Genomic DNA, 19,719 nt, shown 5'->3' on the forward strand with positions numbered 1-19,719 from the left:
TCAGTTGAGACAACAGATGGACCTAAGTGCTAGGAGAGGAAATGGTCATTCTGAGTGATCAGTCTCTCGTACCCGGCTGAATCGACTGGAATCGAATCATTTTCATGGCGTGACTGTTTACCTTTTATATGCGGAGGTTCCGTAATTCATGGAGAAAAAATGGAGTCGTTGGAAGGCAATCGCTAGCATTGGTGCCTGTATCGGTTCTGCATTGTCTCATGAGCTTTATGGCGGTGGCCGATTGGGCGGCAGGACAGCACATGGTTTTTGGATGTTGTGTAGACTGGAGGTACGATGTTGGCTGAGAACTTGGGTGCTTGTTGAGGATCCGGTTCTGCTATGCCACGTGGTGGTCATTTGTTATGCGGTTGCCACCTTATTTTACCCCGACACAATTCAAAATTACTATTGGATAGCCTTTTGGTTTGCTATAAGCAAAAGTATAGGTATGGGCCCACCCACCCAATGATCCAAACTAGGGGTGTAAACGAGCCAAGCCGAGCCGAGCTTGGCCAGGCTCGGCTCGGCTCTTTAAGCTCAAAAGCTCGGCTCGGGCTCGAACCAGGCTCGCGAGCCTTACCGAGCTCGGGTTATATTTAGTTCACACCCCTCATCTTCCCTGTACAGCCCTATCTAGTGTAATTTGACTACTCTTTTTACACTATAGGGGGTGGTCCAAGTAACAAATGGGGTTCCAAAAAAGATGTGGCATATTTTGCCTCCCCCTTTCACTCTCCCTGGACAACCCTTTTAGTGTATATATTAATATATAATATATATTTAAATATATTAAATTCTTAACGAGCCTTAACGAGCCGAGCCGAGCCGAGCCTGGCTTAGTTCGGACTCGGCTCGTTAAGCTTAAAGAGCCGGCTCGGCTCGATAAGGATTCGAGCCAAGCTTTTTCCGAGCCGAGCTCGAGCGAGCTTCCTAGCCCGAGCTAAAATTGACACCCTTAATCCAAACCATTGATTTTTTAGGCTCCACCATGGATGGACAAAATTATCAAGCTTTAATTGCTTTTAGTCTTTTAGTTGATTGATATAAGAAATAAATTAAACCCTAATCTATAATAAACGATACTATACTATTTTAATAATGCGAAAATGTAAACATTTTTTTAGGTGCTTTGCCCTTCCCTAAATCCCTTTATTTCTTCTGCTTTTACTCTTATGTTTTTTTTTTTATTTAGCCCAAATTATCGGCGTGTGATTCTCTATCCGCCTATTCTTGCTTTTGGATTGGCATTACTGTCGTAAAGGGAAAACGATTCCTATCCGGCTATCCAAACACACCCTTAAGGTCGGCCTCGCCGAAGAGTGGAAGAAAGCCTACAAGGCAGAAAGTCAAATGATAAAAGAAGGGGCGAGGGGGGCAAATTTTATGTTTTAAAAATAAGGGTGATCCAGGAAACAATAATAATGTTGTTTTTTATAATTAAAAAAAGTTGTTCTTATAATGATGAAAAATCCAAATTAAAGTTTCAAATTATATCCACTAACCTTAGCTACACATGCTGTAGGTTAGATAATGGTTTTCAAATGCTCATTCAAACCCAGAAATCAATTTGTATTGTACATCAAGGTGAATAGCAAATGTTCAAAATAATAATTCAAAATGAAACTTAAACATTGTCATTCATGGTAAATGTAATGAAATCCCTTCGAGGGGATCGATACAAACTAGAGCTTTTAACTCTCAAAAGTACATAGCTGATCCAGCTTTAGGAAGTATGTATAAGTCAATATGGGAGGTATTTAATCCCATAATAACCACAGAATTCAAGTTCTAGTCAATGTGGGAGAAGAATCCTGAGGGTCAAGTGACGAAGATTTTGAGACATCGATCACTACCGGAGCTTCTTCCAAACAGCTTTGAGCATCATCACTGATCATTCCAATTGTCATCTTCTCCACTTCCTCTTGCGTATATATAAGAATCTTGGAAACGATGTTACAAAACTCCCTGAAAAAGATCCAAAGACATAATGGCTAGGAGCTAGTGAGCATATTCATAATCAATGAAAGGAAACTAATCACAATCTCTACAATATATGGTAGCCACTCGATAACGACATGAAAAGAAATGGCACTCTGGATGGATTTAATATGCATGAATTTAGCGTATAACTAATTCAGCGACATGAATGAATGGAAAAGTACATTAGGCTCTGTTTCCTTCGATGTAAAGAAAATCAAATTTTAAGCCCATTTTAAGAGGGAATATGGGCTCAGTTTCTTTCGATGTAAAATGGCAGTAGAGCAAATTTTACGCCCATTTTAAGCCAATTTTTAAGAGGAAAAATGGTTTCCGTTTCTTTCGATGTAAACGAGTGTAGAACAGATTTTATGCCAATTTTTAAGAGGAAAAATGTTTTACACCCATTTTACGTCAAAAGAGAGAGAGCCTTAATGAATAAGGAAAAAACATTATAGAGAGATACTCACTCCCATGGATCATCCCCCACAAGCATCATGTCATGTTCACTGTCTGTGTAAACAACTTGCCATCCTTTCTGAGGATCACACAACATGCCTTCCATATTAAAAATTCGTTCCAGTTCAATCAGCAGGTCATCATAGCCATGCAATTTGGAGAGATCAACAGCTCTTCCCACCATATTCCCTTGCTTGTGGACCTACACTCGGTTAACATAGGGGCATCGATTAAAAGAAAAAAGAAAAGGCCATGACAAACTATATCTGCATTATTACAACTTACCTTAGTACAACTACGCCGACCAGAGCTCGCCGAGTTTTGAAGGGGAGTTGCAACAGCCAAGGAAAACCCGAAAAGTTTACAGGCAGTTTTAGTTTCACCATGAATTTGATGGAAGCTTCTCGAATCTGTCTCTCGAGTAGCAGGATCAGATAAAGGGTCCAGTGGGCTTGATAACTTTACTATGTCCTTTGAAATAAGTTTGCCTTCATTGGCTCTCAAAATGTCAATGAACTTGGGAGTTTGGGCAGGAGAGAAGTTGAAACCAGCACTACCTCTCTCGAAATTGATCATGTGTGGTTGCGTTTTAGAACCATAGTTGTGTGTGTGTATGCCCTCAAATGGCATCATATTCAGATGACTTCTCAAGTACCCATATTCAACACCTTCCTGTGCATATGGGCTGATGCTATGGTCGGGTCTCTGGGACGTGTTGAATGTACTGCAATCATGACCGCTTTCTTGCCAAGCTTTACGTTCAAACTCGGCTCTTCTAGGAAGGGATGTAACAGGGAGTATTTCTTGACCTTGCAAGACCTTCTGGAATCTTCTAGATTCCCTAAAGCCTACGCTCGTACCAGGACTAGCAGAATGTGCTAGCAAAGACTCGTTAATGCCAGTCTCAATAAAGGATGATCCAAGACTTCTATATACTGGATTGCACACCTTGAAGTCCAATTGTCTATTTATTTGATCACCAGCATCATAGGGTGATCTAAATACTACATTTTCTTGACCTTGCAAGACCTTAGAGGCTCCAAGAGATTCCCCAAAGTCGATACGATTACCATCAGCTGTAGTGGGAAACCACACAATCTAGATCTTACAAAAGTTAAAAGACACCAGATAAATACAATTTTAAAACAACGACAAGAATGTTATTACCAGAAAAAGGGGCATCTTCTGAGGAAGAATGCCAACTTGTTCGTAGTTTCTTCGACCGTGGGCCAGATGGAATGCTGAAGGCCGGTAGAGAAATTGATGGCTCAATCTCCCATGGAGAAACTCTTTCTTGATGAGCACTCATGATGTCTTTATCCCACCTGACCTGTCACATATCACAACCAGAAATGTACGAGTTAGAAAACAGTAAAATTATCAAGACTATTACAAAACTAGCATGCAATAAGACTGTGTATTAGTTTGTAAGCAACAAGTAGACCATGTTTCAAGAGAATCACTGATCGCAATAAAATGTGGTTGGAAGTGGAAAGAAATACAGCAACTAGAACTATGGTTGTCTGTAAGTACTTGTAAAGCTCTTATCAATATGTGCATATACTTTTACTATCATAAATATTCCCAGAGTACTGGAAGATTGGAAACCCATGCTTATCTTTTGGGCAAGTTCCAAACATGTTTTACAAAGTTCTGATAAAACTTGGAGGATGGCTCTGACATTTTGTTTGAAATGAATCTCCGAATCTTCTGAAACAAATAGGGCCTCCCCATACTGACCGAAAGTCACTGAGCTCATTTCGGGAGATCACCCAGAAGAGTTAAAAGACACCCGTAAAGGACAAGCAGTAAAAGCTCAAACCATCGCTTGGGACAAACTTGACCTTGTGAGAATCTTCTCTTGCTTGAGCTTCCACATTTGTGGAATGCTCGGGAGAGCACATGGGCACAAAGTGTTGAGGTGCATTTTGTACACTCGTGTCATAGTGGGTGTCAGTTAATTAATTGATGCTCTACTAACGAAGCATAACCTTGAGGTCCATTTAACCACAACTAGGATGAACTTGGAAAAATTGGGTCCAGGAGTGTGATTCAGTGATTGACAGTAGTTCATTCACCATTGATGGTTCAAGAGAGATGTGACTCTTTGGTTTTGTGTACCCACAACCTCATACAATTTGTGCAAGATACAAAATGAAGTGTAACCAGGGCACATGGAAAAAATAAGAAGAGAAGGGTGGATGCTTTATAGAGAAACCATGGACAATCATACTAGTGGTTTACTCTGATGCCACTCTGGTGCAAAATATCGAACCTGTGATGTGTTAAAAAAAGCATATATGTTCATGATGTACTTTTTGGTGGATTACCCCCCATTAAGGGTATTTTAGTCTTATTACGTATGGAAGCCATTTCATCATATTAACAATTAATGAAGACATGTCACGTAGTCTAGGGAAGAGAAATAGAAGAATAAGAAAGAAGAAGACGAGATGTACAAGAGAAATAGAAGTAGAAGAGAAGAATTTTAGGTGAGAAAGAAGCACTCAAATCACTCTCAATTCAATTAATCATCCAAAAGTTATTATCCCTAATACATGAGGCCTATATATAGGCAATTGAAATAAAATCCATGGAAAATAAATGGCCTGACAATTAAAAACATGAAAATAAATATCTGTGAATCAAAATAACATGAAAATAAATTCCTAAACTAAATATTATGGAAATAAATCCTAATGGGAAAATATGCCTCTTATTAGGCCTACAATCTGCATCATTCTCTCCTTGAAAAAAACTCATCCTCGAGTTCTAGTCCTTCTGGATCAAATACGTAGACGACCCACTCAAGCAGCATGAGTCGCAATCCGCCATAGCCTCGAATGTTGTATAACGCGCGTGATATCTGTGAAAGTGGTATGGAATGCGAAAGTAGTGATAGAAAAGACATCATCCATGGAGAACCATAAGGAAACAAATCTCCCCTGACAAGTAAATGCGATAGGGAATATAGCAACGTACTCTTCTTGGATTGGAGTTCATGGGTAGCATCAATCCCTACTCTAGAAGATCAATATCTAGGAAGCCTCAGCAAAACTTCTCATTAATCTGAGAGTCTCATTTGCCCCAACTGAACCAAACGCTGCAAATGCTAAGACCTCCTAATCAACCTGCGTAACAAAATCATCTGGTCAGCACAAGGTTCCACAATCCGCTCAACCGGCTCAACGATAGGGCAAACCTTCCTAATATGCTCTCGATCATCCATCTCAGGTAATGGCTCATCAGTCAGGTCACTCAGCTCTGACTCATTATGGTGCTCGGTTGACTCTGTCAATGGATCAGTCTCACAGGGCTCTGCCACAATATCTGCCCCGAATGTGGAAGTGTCAACCTCTCTCACTAGATGCTCAACAATCGGCCCTAGGAAAATCTCTGAATCGCCATGCTCATCGATGTCGGCCTCATCAACAACATCAGCTGTCGGACCACTAACATTATCCGTGTCTAGCTTTTTATCTGACTGATCAATGTTTGACATGGGCTCGTGCTCAATGTCGATAACGGTCTCATAAACATCCGTGTCTAGATCATCACACGGCTCCTCAATAGTGTTATCAACTTCATTCTTAGCTGATTGATTTGTCACTTTCATCTCGTCCAAGTCACGCACTATCCTTTCCAATATTGCCTGAACTTCGACTTCTTGTACAAGTCGAGCGGCTTCTTCACCCATCAATATTTTTTCATACTGATATGCTAATATCGCTTAAATACCCATAAACTCATCACGGGCCTCCTCCCATTGATGGAATGGAGGCTTGCCTATGTGACGACGCTCCGTCACAATGCATATCCAAAACGACTGGGCTTGTTGTTTCCTAGTTTCTCTGGCTCGGTAGATGGTTGCTCAGTGATGATAGCAGTAGTACTCATGATATGCAAACAAAGCATAGATCCACCGTAGACATGCATATCCTCATAATAACTATAGGGAGTGTAGCCTTGCAAATATCGATCATCATACACATCAAAAAATAAAATCAACCGTCTGATATGTTTGTCATGTTGAATGGAACACAATGCTTTTCACGGACCGTCAATTGGATGTCAAAAAGTTGCTGATAGGATGATGGAACATGATCAACGGCCGAGATTTCTCCTGTAACCGGGCTGATAGTTGCAATTTGTTGCTGAAAATGAGATGGATGAATTCTACTAGTCACACAGAACAAATCCCGTGTTGAAGTTGCGAGCCAATTCTTAGCAGAAATAGCTCAAATGAAGAGAGAAAATTCTATTTCTGTTTTCTGATTTTTTTGATTTTTTGGCAAGTGCCTAAAGGTAAAAGAGGGAGGTCAAATTGGGTTGAGAGAATGAGTGGGGGTGCCCAAGGTAAGGGGGGGGGGGGGGGACAAGTTTATTATTTTTTTTCTGGGTTTTTTTAAGTGGGAGGGGGTGGGTTATTGACCTTAAATGAGAAGGTAATTACTATTACTAGGGAGGTGTTCTAGGAAAAAGAAAGGGGGGGGGGGGGGGGAGATTTTCCTCTTCTTATTTCACTTGAACAGTAACCCACTTGGAATTCCTTTTTTTTTTCCAGAGAGAGAGAGAGAGAGAGAGAGAGAGAGATGACGCAGATGGTTGCGGGGGTCGAAGCTTCGCCGAAAGATCCCCAACGAAGGCGCAACTTTGACGAAGAGGGTTTTCTCCTTTTCTTTTTTTTTGTGGGGCTGGGATTTAAAAGGGAAAGATGGGTGAGATGGAAGGGGCGGTTTGGGGACATAAATTCAAGGGTGAAGGGAAGTGGATCGGTGGCTGAAATTGAAGGACTGTTGGGATTGTATGGGCATTTGTGGGATGAGAAAGGAATTAAAGAAAGGCTGTTGTTGAATAGAAGAAGAGGTGGGGTTGAAACAAGTTTGGGTAGTTTGGGGTTGAAACAAGTTGAATAGAAAAAGAGGTGGGCTTTTAGGATATGGGGACTAGTTTGGGTAGGATCTGTAGACGAAGAAGAGGTGAGGTTGAAACAAGGGCTGGTTATGGGTTGATGAAACAGTAAGGTTTTGGGGTTCGGGTTAGAGGTTAGGGTTTGGATTAGAGGTTAGGGTTTGGGTTAGGATTTCAAGGGTTCTATTGGGAAGAAGTTTGAGAAGATGGTGGGCTGGTTCGGCTGAGAATAAGCTAGGGAGATGAGATGCCCTTGTTTGTGATGTGTTTGGGCAGAAAAAAAAACATAGATTGCAAGGGGGTTCGGCTAGGGTGTTTCGGATGGGTTATTGACAGGGACTGGTTCGTGGGTTTTTGGGACAGAGATTTGGCTCTGGCGCGGCTCTGGTGGAGATGTTTGCTTCGGATCTTTGGCTCTGATACCAAATTTGATGTAGTCTAGGGAAGAGAACTTAGAAGAAAAATAAGAAAGAAGAAAGAAGAAAGAAGAAGAAGAAGAGAAGCACTAGAAGTAGAAGAGAAGAAATTAAGGGAGAAAGAAACACTCAAATCAGTCTCAATTCAATTAATCATCCAAAAGTTATTATCCATAATACATGATGCTTATATATAGGCAACTGAAGTAGAATCTATGGAAAATAAAAAGCCTAACAATAAAAAACATGGAAATAAATATCCTAGAAACTAAATTCCTAAACTAAATATTATGGAACTAAATTCCTAATAAGAGGCATATGCCTCTTATTAGGCCTACAATCTGCATCAATATGTCTACACTCTTCCCCACAATTTTTTCCTCCTCTCTGTTCTTTTAACTCCATCACTCAATTCAAGTAGGCTTTCTACATGGTACAATAGCTCTGGGTAGAACCTAGTCTCTTTCTTGAAAAATCATTATCCATTCATTATATCCCCACTTTCGCCTGACTTCCTTGTCTTTCCTTTTGCTATTGTGCACCTCAGGTTAAGGCTCATATTAGCACCTGACTTAAGTGAAATCTCGATATAGAAAAGGATCCCTCCTTATACCCTAAGTCAAGGTGCAAGTTATTTTTTTTGAAAGGTAAGTTTAGGTGCAAGTTAGCACCTCAATAGTTGGTGCAAGTCAGTCTCCTCTCAACTCCCACTCTTTTCTTAGAAAAGAAACCAAAACCCAACCCCTCCTTATGCAATCTAGGGTTTTCCAAGCCCTGCATAAATCCTTGTCATTTTTCCTTTACCACTTCCTTTGATTCGAATTTCCTCTATCTTCTGATTTTTTTCTTCTCTAGTTCTTCCATCTTTCTACATCCTTCTTCCTCTTTTTCATAAAGTTCCTTTCCTACACGCAATTTTTGTTTGTCTCTTCCTTTTCTTTCTCAACTATTTATCTCATTTCCCTTGGCAGCTTCTTTTGTTAGAAGGGTTGTAACCCCCGGGCAAAATCACTACGCATAGCGGAACTAGAAATAATGAAGAATAGAAATATTTCTTCAATTTTACCCTTTATCCCAGGGATCCTAGGGTCTAGATGATCTGATGGTGATCAAAATAAAACATAGAATATATAAATTACCTCAGTTGTTATTGCAAAGAAGAACCTCCACGTGATCTACTCCTCGAACGGCTACGAACGATCTAATCACCGCGACACCACAGGTCAAACCGATGGATTCCTTTTGTTCTCAGTTATAATCTGATTTAAATCAGACATTTAGATGGGAAAAACAGTTTTCTTTGATGGAGCTTTGGTAGTTTTCAGAAAAACTAGAAGTAGAACTAGTGAAACTAGAAGAGAGAAAGAGAGAATTGTTAGACCTTTTGGAGAGTTTTTTTAGCATGGGAGAGCATCCAAAAACGTGCTAGATTGATTTGTATAGAGTTGGTTTCCAACTTTTAAAAATTTCGAAAGTTTTCTCACAATTTGACTCATATTGGGAAAAATAGTTAACTAAACTTATGAAATTGGAAACCAACACAAAGTGGGAACTTATGGAGGCTTCCAACTAGCATTGGGAGTGTTCCCAACCTTAAAAAAATGTGGCTTGCTGTTAGAGAACAAGGGTATAATTGGAAAAATTAATTCCTATTTTTTATCCTACAAAATCTCCTACAATCTCTCTCTCTTTTCCTAGTAATTCCCCTTCCTATTTTCTCTCCAAAGAGATATTGGAAAAGATTTTATTTAATTAAAAATAAAGCCAAATCGGATTGGGAATCCATAATGGGCATCTTTGCATTGGGCCCACCCAAGTCCTATGTGGATTTTCACATTGATTTTCCAATTTAATATAAATTCACATTTAATTCTCCAATTAAATAAATGAAATATCTTCCCATCTAATGGGATTAAAGCTCCATCGAAATAATAAGTAATTCCCAAAATACCCCTTTGGGTAACACTTAACCAATCTGGTATTCCAATTGTGTCCCATAGTGCATATACTCCATTGAATTTTGTAAATCTTTCCATTTGCATCAAATGTCACGAAACTAGTTTGTGCGTGCAATCCAATAAATGCGGGACCCCTATCCAAAGGATATAAATGGGTCATTCACGTTGTGAGTGGGATCGTTGCAGGGATTCGACAGTCGATCCTGTAGAACCCAAAAATGGCCCCACCGCGATTTTTGCTCCATAGTCAAAACTACTATCGCATTGGATCAGTGGCCTCTATCGAGACGTAATCTTGAAGATAACCGTCAAATCATCATACCCCTAACCACATCTAATATGTGCAAGTTCCTTCCCCTTTTCACATCTACTGAGTTGGGTCTTACGGAGTGTGGACGTAGACTACCCCCTGGGCCCACTCATGGTATACCTTTCAGTCAAGCAGTTTGCGCCCACAAATGCGTTTCCTAAAAACATTTTAAAATATTTTCTGTAAAACTTTTGATAAACCTTTTATAAAATCTACCTGGCCAGGTAATTTTATAGGCCTATTGCTCTGACCAAAACTGTAGATGTTGTCCCAATAACTGGGCGGAGAATTCCATGTCGGGTATCCCTATTAGCCTCGTAGGTTTGTTCAACATTCCAGTAATACCGTTAGGTGATCCTTACTAGAACGACTATTACATATACCAAGAAGGAAAGATGGGCCCACAGACCAATATGATCCCTCAGGTCGAAGGGCATGTAAAGCGTCCTATCTAGGGGTGCAACTCGGGTCGGGTTGAGGCCAACCCGACCCAACTCGAGAAAGGCAACCTCCAACCCAAACCCAACCCAACCCGACTTTGAACCCAGCATGGTCAACCCAACCCAACCCAAATTGATTTTCCCCTAAACCGAACCCAACCCGACCCACCCAATTTCCCAACTAGAGAAGAATTTGTTAGGGTTAGGTCTTTTGCCTTTTAGGTTTGTGATAGGTTAAGATTACACATCCACTTTCTACACAGTATTGTGTGATAAAATACCGTTTGTCCCTCCACCACAACATATTTGTTTCATCAGCAGCAAAGAAAAGCAAAATATGTTTCAATAGAAAATTCTACAGACAAACGAGGTGGAGGAACCAATAAAATTACATTACAGATCCTCCTCGTAGAGAAAGAGAAGCCACGACGGTCGGAGGAAGCCAGAGAATATGGAGGCCGCTGTTTCCTTTCTTACTTCTTACGCTTCTCCGAAGTCTGAACCAAAGAGGCGAACTAGAGAAGAAGGATTTGTTAGGGTTAGGGCTTTTGCCTTTTAGGTTTGTGGTTTTTTACTTTTTTGAATTTCAGTCTTTTAGACTTTTTGGAAAGTGAAATAACTTGATTAATAATGTAATCCGTAATTGACGCCGTGGAAACTTAATAGTCGAGAAAAATTAAAAAACATGAAAGCTCTGCTCAATCAATACACGTAACATATTACTATTTTAATATATTAGTCGGGTTACGGGTCGGGTCGAGTTGCTCGAAACCCCAACCCAACCCAACCCGATTTCCGGTCGGGTTGACAATTCCCAACCCAGACCCAACCCAGAAAAGCTCAGCCCAACCCGCCCAAAAAACAGGGTTGAACCCGTCGGGTTCGGGTTGACCCGACCCAAGTTGCACCCCTAGTCCTATCTGGTAGAATAGCCTTACTATCTCCTGTCCACAGGCTATTCTAATATAATCATGTTCAGTGCACAATCCCATTGCCGCACCCACTCTTCTTGCTTAGGGTCCACTACTCAAGCGACTGAGATAAGCCCCTCCACAACAAGTGCATGTAGGCAAGACTGGTGCTAGTTGTGTATAGGAAGAGATGTCTAATCTCGACCCCAACTAGGAACCTTTAAGGTCTACAAAGGACCGGAATGCCATATCTCCTTGCTTCTTAGGATCTGTGAATCCTTGAGCATGGGATTCCTACTTTTTTTTTTTAATAATTTACTCATTGCTCCCTAAGGATAAATATGTGTAAAACAAATAAGCACATCTCATATATTTATTTAAATAACACCCAAGAATGACATGAAATGAAACTTTTAATAATAAATAAGCGAAGTACACTGGTTTTTAGGGCACTAATTCTAACAATCTCCCACTTGCCCTCAAAGCCAGTCATGCATATATCTGAAACTCATTCCTTCAAAATGCTTATTAAACACCTTTTGACTAAGAAACTTAGTAAAAGGGTTTACCACGTTATAAGCTGAAGCTACTTTTGCCATGCCACATCTCCCCTGTCAATAATCTCCCGTATCAAATGATACTTCCGAAGGAGTGCTTGGACTTTGATCAGGCCCGCAGTTTCTTTGTTTGAGCAATCGCCCTGTTGTTATCACAATACAACGTAATAGGTCTCTCAACAAAGGGTACGACTCTAATGTCATCTAAAAACTTCCGCAGCCATACTTCCTCTTTCGGTGCATCGCTTGTAGCGATATATTCTGGCCCAGTTGTGGAATTCGCTGTGGTGTCTTGCTTGCAACTCCTCCAAGATACTACTCCATTAGCTAAGGTAAACACAAAACCCGAAGAGGCTTTCATGTCATCAACGTCAGACTAAAAGTCTGCGTCGGTAAAACCAGAAATGACCCCGTGTGCTCCATAAATCAAACAGTAATGCTTAGTTCCCTTAAGATATTTAAAAATATGTTTAACTGTCGTCCGATGCTCAGGACCTGGGTCCGACTGATATCTGCTAACCACACTGATAGAGTGACAGATATCTGGCCTAGTGCACAACATGGCATACATAAGAATTCCCACAACCGGAGCATATGAAACATTGTTCATAACTCACTTATCATCAGGTATCTTGGGAGACATTTTCTTGGATAGCTTGATTCCATACTTGAAAGGAATTAATCCTTTCTTGGAATTTGTCATATTGTATCTCACCAATATCTTATTTATGTAAGTTTCCTATGACAGTCTAAGCCTCCTATTTTTACAGTCCCTAAACAATTTAAGTTCCAAAATATAAGAAGCTTCACCCAAATCATTCATCGTGAATGTTCTAGAAAGCCATAGCTTTGTAATGGATAACATCCCTACGTCATTCTCAATGAGTAGGATATCATCCACATACAACACCAAAAATGTCACAGTACTCCCACTTACCTTCTTGTAAACACAAGCCTCATCTACATTTTAAGAGAAGCCAAACTCTTTGACCGCTTGATCGAAACGAAGGGTTCCAACTGCGAGACGCCTGCTTCAATCTATAAATGGATCTCTGTAAATTGCACACTTTTTGACTACCCTCTCCAGCAGCCTCAAAACCCCCTGGTTGGACCATATAAATATCTTCCTGAGTGTTTCCATTCAAGAAGGCGGTTTTGATGTCCACCTGCCAGATCTCGTAATCGTAGTGCATAGAGATGGCTAATAAAATCCTAATAGACTTTAGCATAGCTACTGGTGCGAAGGTTTCCTCATAGTCAATACCAGCCTCTGAAGCACGGGTACTTTCCCCAACCCCACGCACCAGTGTCGGGAGCGTACGGGTGCGCCCAGGTACGCACCCAAATCAAAAAATAAATAAAGATTTTTTAAAAAACGGGTATGTGTCGGGTGCTTTTGGGGTACGCACCCGACACATATTTACCCTTTTTTGGCGTGAGAGTTGTCCCGAGTAAAAAGGGGGGCGGTTAAAAACTTAAAAATGGGGGTTTAAATTAACTTAAAAACCCTAGAAAGGTTTTTTCCTCCCTCTCTCTCCCCGATGCTCTCTCTCTCTCTCTCAGCTACCACTCTCTCTCTAGGGCTCTCTCTCTCTATACGGTCCTCTCTCTCTTTCTCTACGACCCTCTCTCTCTCTCTATCCGACTCTTTGTCTCTACGACCCTCTCTCTCTCTCTCCAACCCTCTCTCTCTATCCGACTCTCTCACTCTCCGTCTCTCCATCTCTCTCTGTCTCCCTTTTTTATTTAGGCCCTGTTTATTTTAGATCGTGACAACTTATTTAGGCCCTTTTTTAGATTGTGACTCACAATTGAGCGCCCAAAACTGATTATTGGATTCAAAACTTTGTTTAATTTTGAGTCAAATAATCTGTTGGGGCTCTCAATTACATTTAGGCCCTGTTTATTTGTGAGATTGTGACAACCGATTGAGAGCCCAAAACTGATTATTGGAGTCAAATTTATGTATAATTTTGAGTCCAATAATCTGTTTGGGGCTCACATTCGGTTTGGAGTTGGGACTTCGGACAACAAACCATGTTTTTCTTGGGTTTCAACTTTCAATTACTGGGTTTGCTACTTTGCTTACTAAAATTGTTTTTGGTCTTTTAATATATTTAAGAATATCCTCATCCGGTGCTAGTGTCAATGCTGCACAATCACATACACCTTCTAGTGATGAGGATGTCTCGAAGCCTTTATGAAAACATGTGTCTAGATATGATAGAGATCCTAAGGGGGGAGAAAATGTGAAGTGGCAACGCAATTGTTGTCAGAAGACTTTTAGTAGCTCATACACAAGAGTTAAGGCTCACTTGTTAAAGATACCTGGGCAGGGGATCGGAGCATGTCCTAAAGTGAAAATGAGTGAGCTTGTTGCAATGCAAAGAAGGTTGGAGGAAGAACCCAAGGAGATTATGAAGCAAAATGCTCCAAAGAAAGTGTCATTGAGCCATCACCTAGTAGTGAGTCATTGGGTTGTACAAGAATATTTATCCCTCCAAGTTGTGATTTAAAGAAGAGAAAGACAAATGCAAATGAAAGTTTGAGTGCAATTGAAAAGGCATTCAACATTGCGGTACATGATCAACTACAGGCCGAGATTGCTAGGATGTTTTATTCCGGTGGCTTGCCATTTCACCTAGCAAGGAACCCATACTATGCAAGTTCATACACTTTTTCCGCCAATAATGCACTTTCGGGTTATTTGCCTCCGGGGTATAACTTGTTAAGGACAACTCTATTACAAAGAGAGATGGCTAATATTGATAGGTTGTTGCAACCTATTAGAAATACATGGAAGGAGAAAGGCGTGAGCATTGTTAGTGATAGATGGAGTGACTCATAAAGGAGGCCTCTCATTAATTTCATGGCGGTAACGGAAGGTGAGCCTATGTTTCTTTAAGGCGATAGATTATTAGGGAGAAAGAAATGACAGATATTTCATTGCTAATATGTTGAAGGAGGTTATTAATGAGGTTGGGCATGATAATTTTGCCCACGTTGTTAGAATAAGCCTATGGGCATTCTAGTAATTGTACTTTGCCTTTCAATATATAAATAAATCAGTGAGGGGGAGACAACCCTAACTTACCATTCTTTTCTCTCTAATCTCACTTAACATGGTATTAGAGCCAAAGGTCTCGAGTTCAAAATTCCTAGATAGCAAAAATCCACATGCGATGGTCGGCCCAAAGTGGGACCACATGTGCCACATGTTTGCCAAGTGGGCCACACGTGCGGGGGAGTATTAAAGTATAAAAGATAAATAACGCCTTTCTCCAACAGCTTAAGCTTTTGGAGAAGTTGGTAAGTTAACACATGTAATTACCAATAATGCTCTAAATTGCAAGGCCACCAGACAACTTGTTGAAGCTCAATTTCTTTCCATTTTTTGGAGCCCGTGTGTGGTGCACACTCAACTTTGCTTTGAAGAATATTTGTGTGGCAAAGAATGTGGAAAATAATGAACTTGTCTGTGAAGAATTCGGTTGGATCTCGAATATTGCGGGAAATGTCATGGTAATCAAGAATTTCATCATGAATCATTCAATGAGATTGGTCAGATATAATGAGTTTAATAGTTTGAAGTTACTTTCCGTTGCAGAGACATGCTTTGCAAGTGTGATTGTGATGCTTAAGAAATTTAAACTCTTAAAGCAAGGTCTTCAAGCCATGGTGATTAGTGACAAATTGTCTTACTATCGGGAGGATGATGTGGGAAAAGCAAGGTTTGTGAAATAGATGTTAGATGACATTTAGTGGGATTCTATCGAGTTCATACTCTCCTTTACACCTATGTATGATATGCTTAGAGAGTGCGACACAGATAAGCCTTGTCTTCACTTGGTTTATGATATGTGGGACACAATGATTGAGAAAGTGAAGACGACAATATATAGGCATGGAGGAAGGAGGAAAGAGGAAAGAAGAGTTGTCTAGCTTTTATGAAGTGGTGCATCAAATTCTTGTTGATCGTTGGAACAAGAGCAACGCTCCACTTCATTTCTTGGCACATTCGTTGAATCAAAGGTGACTTTAGTATGAACCTTATTTCTTAGTTTTAACTTCAAATTGAATTATTATTTTTCTATTATTAATTGTATTATAGCGAAGAATGGCTTACTGAGGGTTTAGATTGAGTTCCTCCACGCAAGGATGCTGAGATTTATGCAGAAAGGATAAAGTGCCTCAAAACGTACTTTCCCAATTCAACGGATCGCACGAAGGCTAATGTGGAGTTTGCCCACTTCTCTATGAAGACTGAATTATTCAATGAGATTGATTCCATTGAAGCTTCTTATGCAGTCTTCTTGTGGCGAGAGGAATTAGAGCACTTACTCCTTTGTGCATTCCCTGAAAAGGAATAAGATAACTCCACAACGAGCTCAGGACTTAGTTTTTGTTCATAGCAATCTTCATCTTTTATCAAGATGATCTCCACAGTATCAACAGAGAGAGACAAAGATGTAAGACATAGGTGGAGATTCATTTGATTCGGGTGGAGATTCATTTGATTTGTTTGAGGATGTTAGGGTGCCTGAAGTTGCTAGTCTTTCACTGGATGAGCCAAAGTTGGAGGTCGTAGTTTTCACAGATGATGTTGAAGATGATATTGGAGATGAGGCGACAGAAGTTGTGTTTAATGAATGATGCGATCATGTACTTGGATGGAAGGTGGGGGGATAAGGATCTGGGGATGACAACTTGATTGAGGTCTCAATGATTCATCGCGGAGATGCTAAGATCTACAATGCACGACTCTAACAGCAAAGAAGACAATTATGTCAAAGGTCTCAATGGTTCTGATAGCGAAGAAGGTAAGGTGCACAATAAAAGAGAAAAGAGTAGAAAATTAGAGTTCTATGATGCCCATGCCTTGGATCTCGCTCTGATACCGTGTCGAAGTTTAGAAAATCATCATTGCTTGATTCATGTGAAGAAACAAAAGATGAAGAGAAGAATTTTCGTGAAGGTTGAATACAAAACCCCATTATTTGAAGCATTTTTATAATTTTACTCTACAATAATTTTAGACTATGCCCTTGGGGACATCAATGATGGGCCCTATTAAAATACGAATAAGCATGCATTGTAACTTCATGTAAATCTAACTTAAATTCTTAGAAATTTATATCTATTTTAGAGGATCTATAAGTAGTTCTGATGGGAAAAAGGATCTATCATTAACATATCTATTTTAGAAAATATATAGTAAATATCAGTAATGAGTTAAAAATGAAGCATTAATATATAAAACATGATAATTATACGCTCTATGAAATTGGTGACATCTATGAAATTGGTTACACGAACTCATTGATGAAAATAGTAAAGTGGTTGGACAACATCATGAAAAGACGAAATTTGTAACCAAGCCAAAGAGATGGCATAAAACATCTAGGATGATTGCAGGAACGTATAGAGAGCGCTTATCCCTGAATCATTTCTTGGTAGCCGAGGAAAATTTTGGGGAAGAAAAAAACTCTATCTTCCTACCTACCACAGCAAATGGTAGATGTTAACTTACCAACTTCTCCAATAGCTTAAGCTGTTGGAGAAAGGCGTTATTTATCTTTTATACTTTAACACTCCCCCGCACTTGTGGCCCACTTGGCAAACACGTGGCACATGTGGTCCCACTTTGGGCCGACCATCGCATGTGGATTTTTGCTATCCGGGAGGTTTGAACTCGAGACCTTTGGCTCTGATACCATGTTAACTTACCAACTTCTCCAATAGCTTAAGCTGTTGGAGAAAGGCGTTATTTATCTTTTATACTTTAACAGTAGAAAAACCCAAAAGACTAGTGACCTATACTTTATAGAGGGGAGAAAACTCAGGCTTTATATGTGGTTGCAAGCAATAGAGCTGATGCCATTTCTTCCTCTCGTCAGCTCACCACTAGCAGTTAAGAGTCTTGCACAATGTTCTCGGATCAAGAAACCTTGTAAACACACACCCTCTTGCTACTAGAAATGCTAATCTTTTATTCTTGAAAGAAAGCAAGGAATTTTCATAACTAAATAGACATTTCATATCGGCATCAATGTGAAAAACATATCCATCAGGACAAAAATGACAATTTAAGAGCATTGTGATACCAAATCCAGGTTCTATAAATTGAAAGTATAAGCCACTACCATCATAAATCTCCATTTTGAATAAGGCCATTAAATTTTCATAACTAAATAGACATTACATATCAGCGTCAATGTGAAAAACATATCCGACAGGACAAGAATGATAATTTAAATAAGAACATTGTGATACCAAATCCAGGTTCAATAAAGTGAAAGTATAAGAAAGTACCATCAAGCATCTCCATTTTGAATCAGGCCATCTAAGAGGATCCATATCACTCATCCCACTTACAACACCAGTGCACCTGCAAAGAACATGCAAGTTCTAATATGGAAAGAATAAGATATGATAAACCATACTTGATTAAAAAAATAACGGACCTCCTCTCCACTGTATCTTCCATATCAAATCTCATTTTGAACCTCATCCCAATTGATACAGGGCGCTTGATGCTTTTAACATATTTTTGAAAGGGTATGACAAACTCAGCAGGACTGCCTCTGCATTCCATCATGTTAAAGCCATCAAATGCTAATAAGAGTTGCAAAGGTAATGAAGAAAATTAAGTAAGGGTTTCACGTGCATAAAAGAATAAGACGAGCACTGATTTCCAAGGAAGAGAAGAATAATATTCATAGTAAAAGTTGAAGGCAAGAACTTTATTACTTTTTCTAATAAAATTGCATTTAATACAATTGATCGGTGGTAGATTGATTTTCACAATTAAAAAGAAAAACAAAAAAGTTAGTGGAACTATTCATAGTTAGAAAATATCATAAAGCTACAAATATGAGCATAAAATATCATTTTCCCATTAAAGAACATTTTCTACGAAAATGTAATCAATTGTTGATAAATTATTTCTGCTATGAAATAACTTCATACAGAAATGCACATATTAAAGAACTATTTATTTACTACTTCCGTTTGTCGAAAGATAGTTTATAATTTGGGAATTGCTAGCGTCCATCGCAAAAGAGTTTTCGCGGCTGGTCTGTCGCACATCAGACCAGCCACCTCGTTAATGAAGACAACAGCTTTTGTCTCCATTCACGAGGTGGCTGGTCTGCGTGCGACAGACCAGCTGTGAAAAGCCTTTTGCGATGGACCTTAGAAAATTCCTTATAATTTATATTCAAATAAGTTAAAAAACCAAGATATGGCAAAGTGGTGGGATTTGATAAGATTTGGATCGAGTCTGATAACAAGATGTCGATTTATGCAAGGACAAAACAGACCCTCCCTAGGCCATAAAAGTTTACTGGCATGATCTGATATCACTTATAGCTGAGCTGAAACCGCAGATGTCTACAAAGTGGTAAATCAAGTTGCTGCTTTTTTAGTATTCACGCTTGCAATAATAAGGTGGTATACCAAGTATTCACGCTTGTTGATTTTTATTATGTCTTTAGATTTTGGAGAGATCTTCCTAATAGTGCAAGAGGTGCAGCTAAATGTGATGATTTGGGTATAACAGGTATACGATGCAACTCAGTTGTGAGTTAGTATTTTTTTTTTTTTTTTCAATTCAGAGGTAAGGTGATATATCCCCCTTGTACATTTTTCTTATATCAATAAAATTTAAGGTTCCAGCCTGGGTTTTTAGTTAATTTTCGGGTTAAAAAAGTTAAAAAAGACAAGCAAAATTCTGTATTTTAAACCTCTCTAGCTAAGGAATCAACCATTTCATTAGCCT

At 39.5% G+C, this 19,719-nt stretch overlaps 1 protein-coding gene across 1 annotated transcript in view; it reads right to left on the reverse strand.

The window, feature by feature from the left end:
• Window positions 1-1,608: 1,608 nt before the first annotated feature.
• ARF4 (auxin response factor 4) overlaps window positions 1,609-19,719 on the reverse strand; it is a 52,771-nt gene continuing 34,660 nt past the window's right edge. The window contains exons 7-12 of the mRNA XM_077383075.1: window positions 18,404-18,523; window positions 18,252-18,327; window positions 3,604-3,766; window positions 2,722-3,512; window positions 2,448-2,638; window positions 1,609-1,965 (exon numbers count right to left, since the gene is read on the reverse strand). Coding sequence (XP_077239190.1) covers window positions 1,782-1,965; window positions 2,448-2,638; window positions 2,722-3,512; window positions 3,604-3,766; window positions 18,252-18,327; window positions 18,404-18,523 — 1,525 coding nt within the window. The 3' untranslated portion in view covers window positions 1,609-1,781. The remainder of the gene's footprint in view (window positions 1,966-2,447; window positions 2,639-2,721; window positions 3,513-3,603; window positions 3,767-18,251; window positions 18,328-18,403; window positions 18,524-19,719) is intronic.

Source organism: Tasmannia lanceolata, unplaced genomic scaffold (genome assembly GCF_043159265.1).
Source record: "Tasmannia lanceolata isolate RefF3 unplaced genomic scaffold, GAP_Taslan_0.1 ptg000006l, whole genome shotgun sequence".
NCBI lineage: Eukaryota > Viridiplantae > Streptophyta > Magnoliopsida > Canellales > Winteraceae > Tasmannia > Tasmannia lanceolata.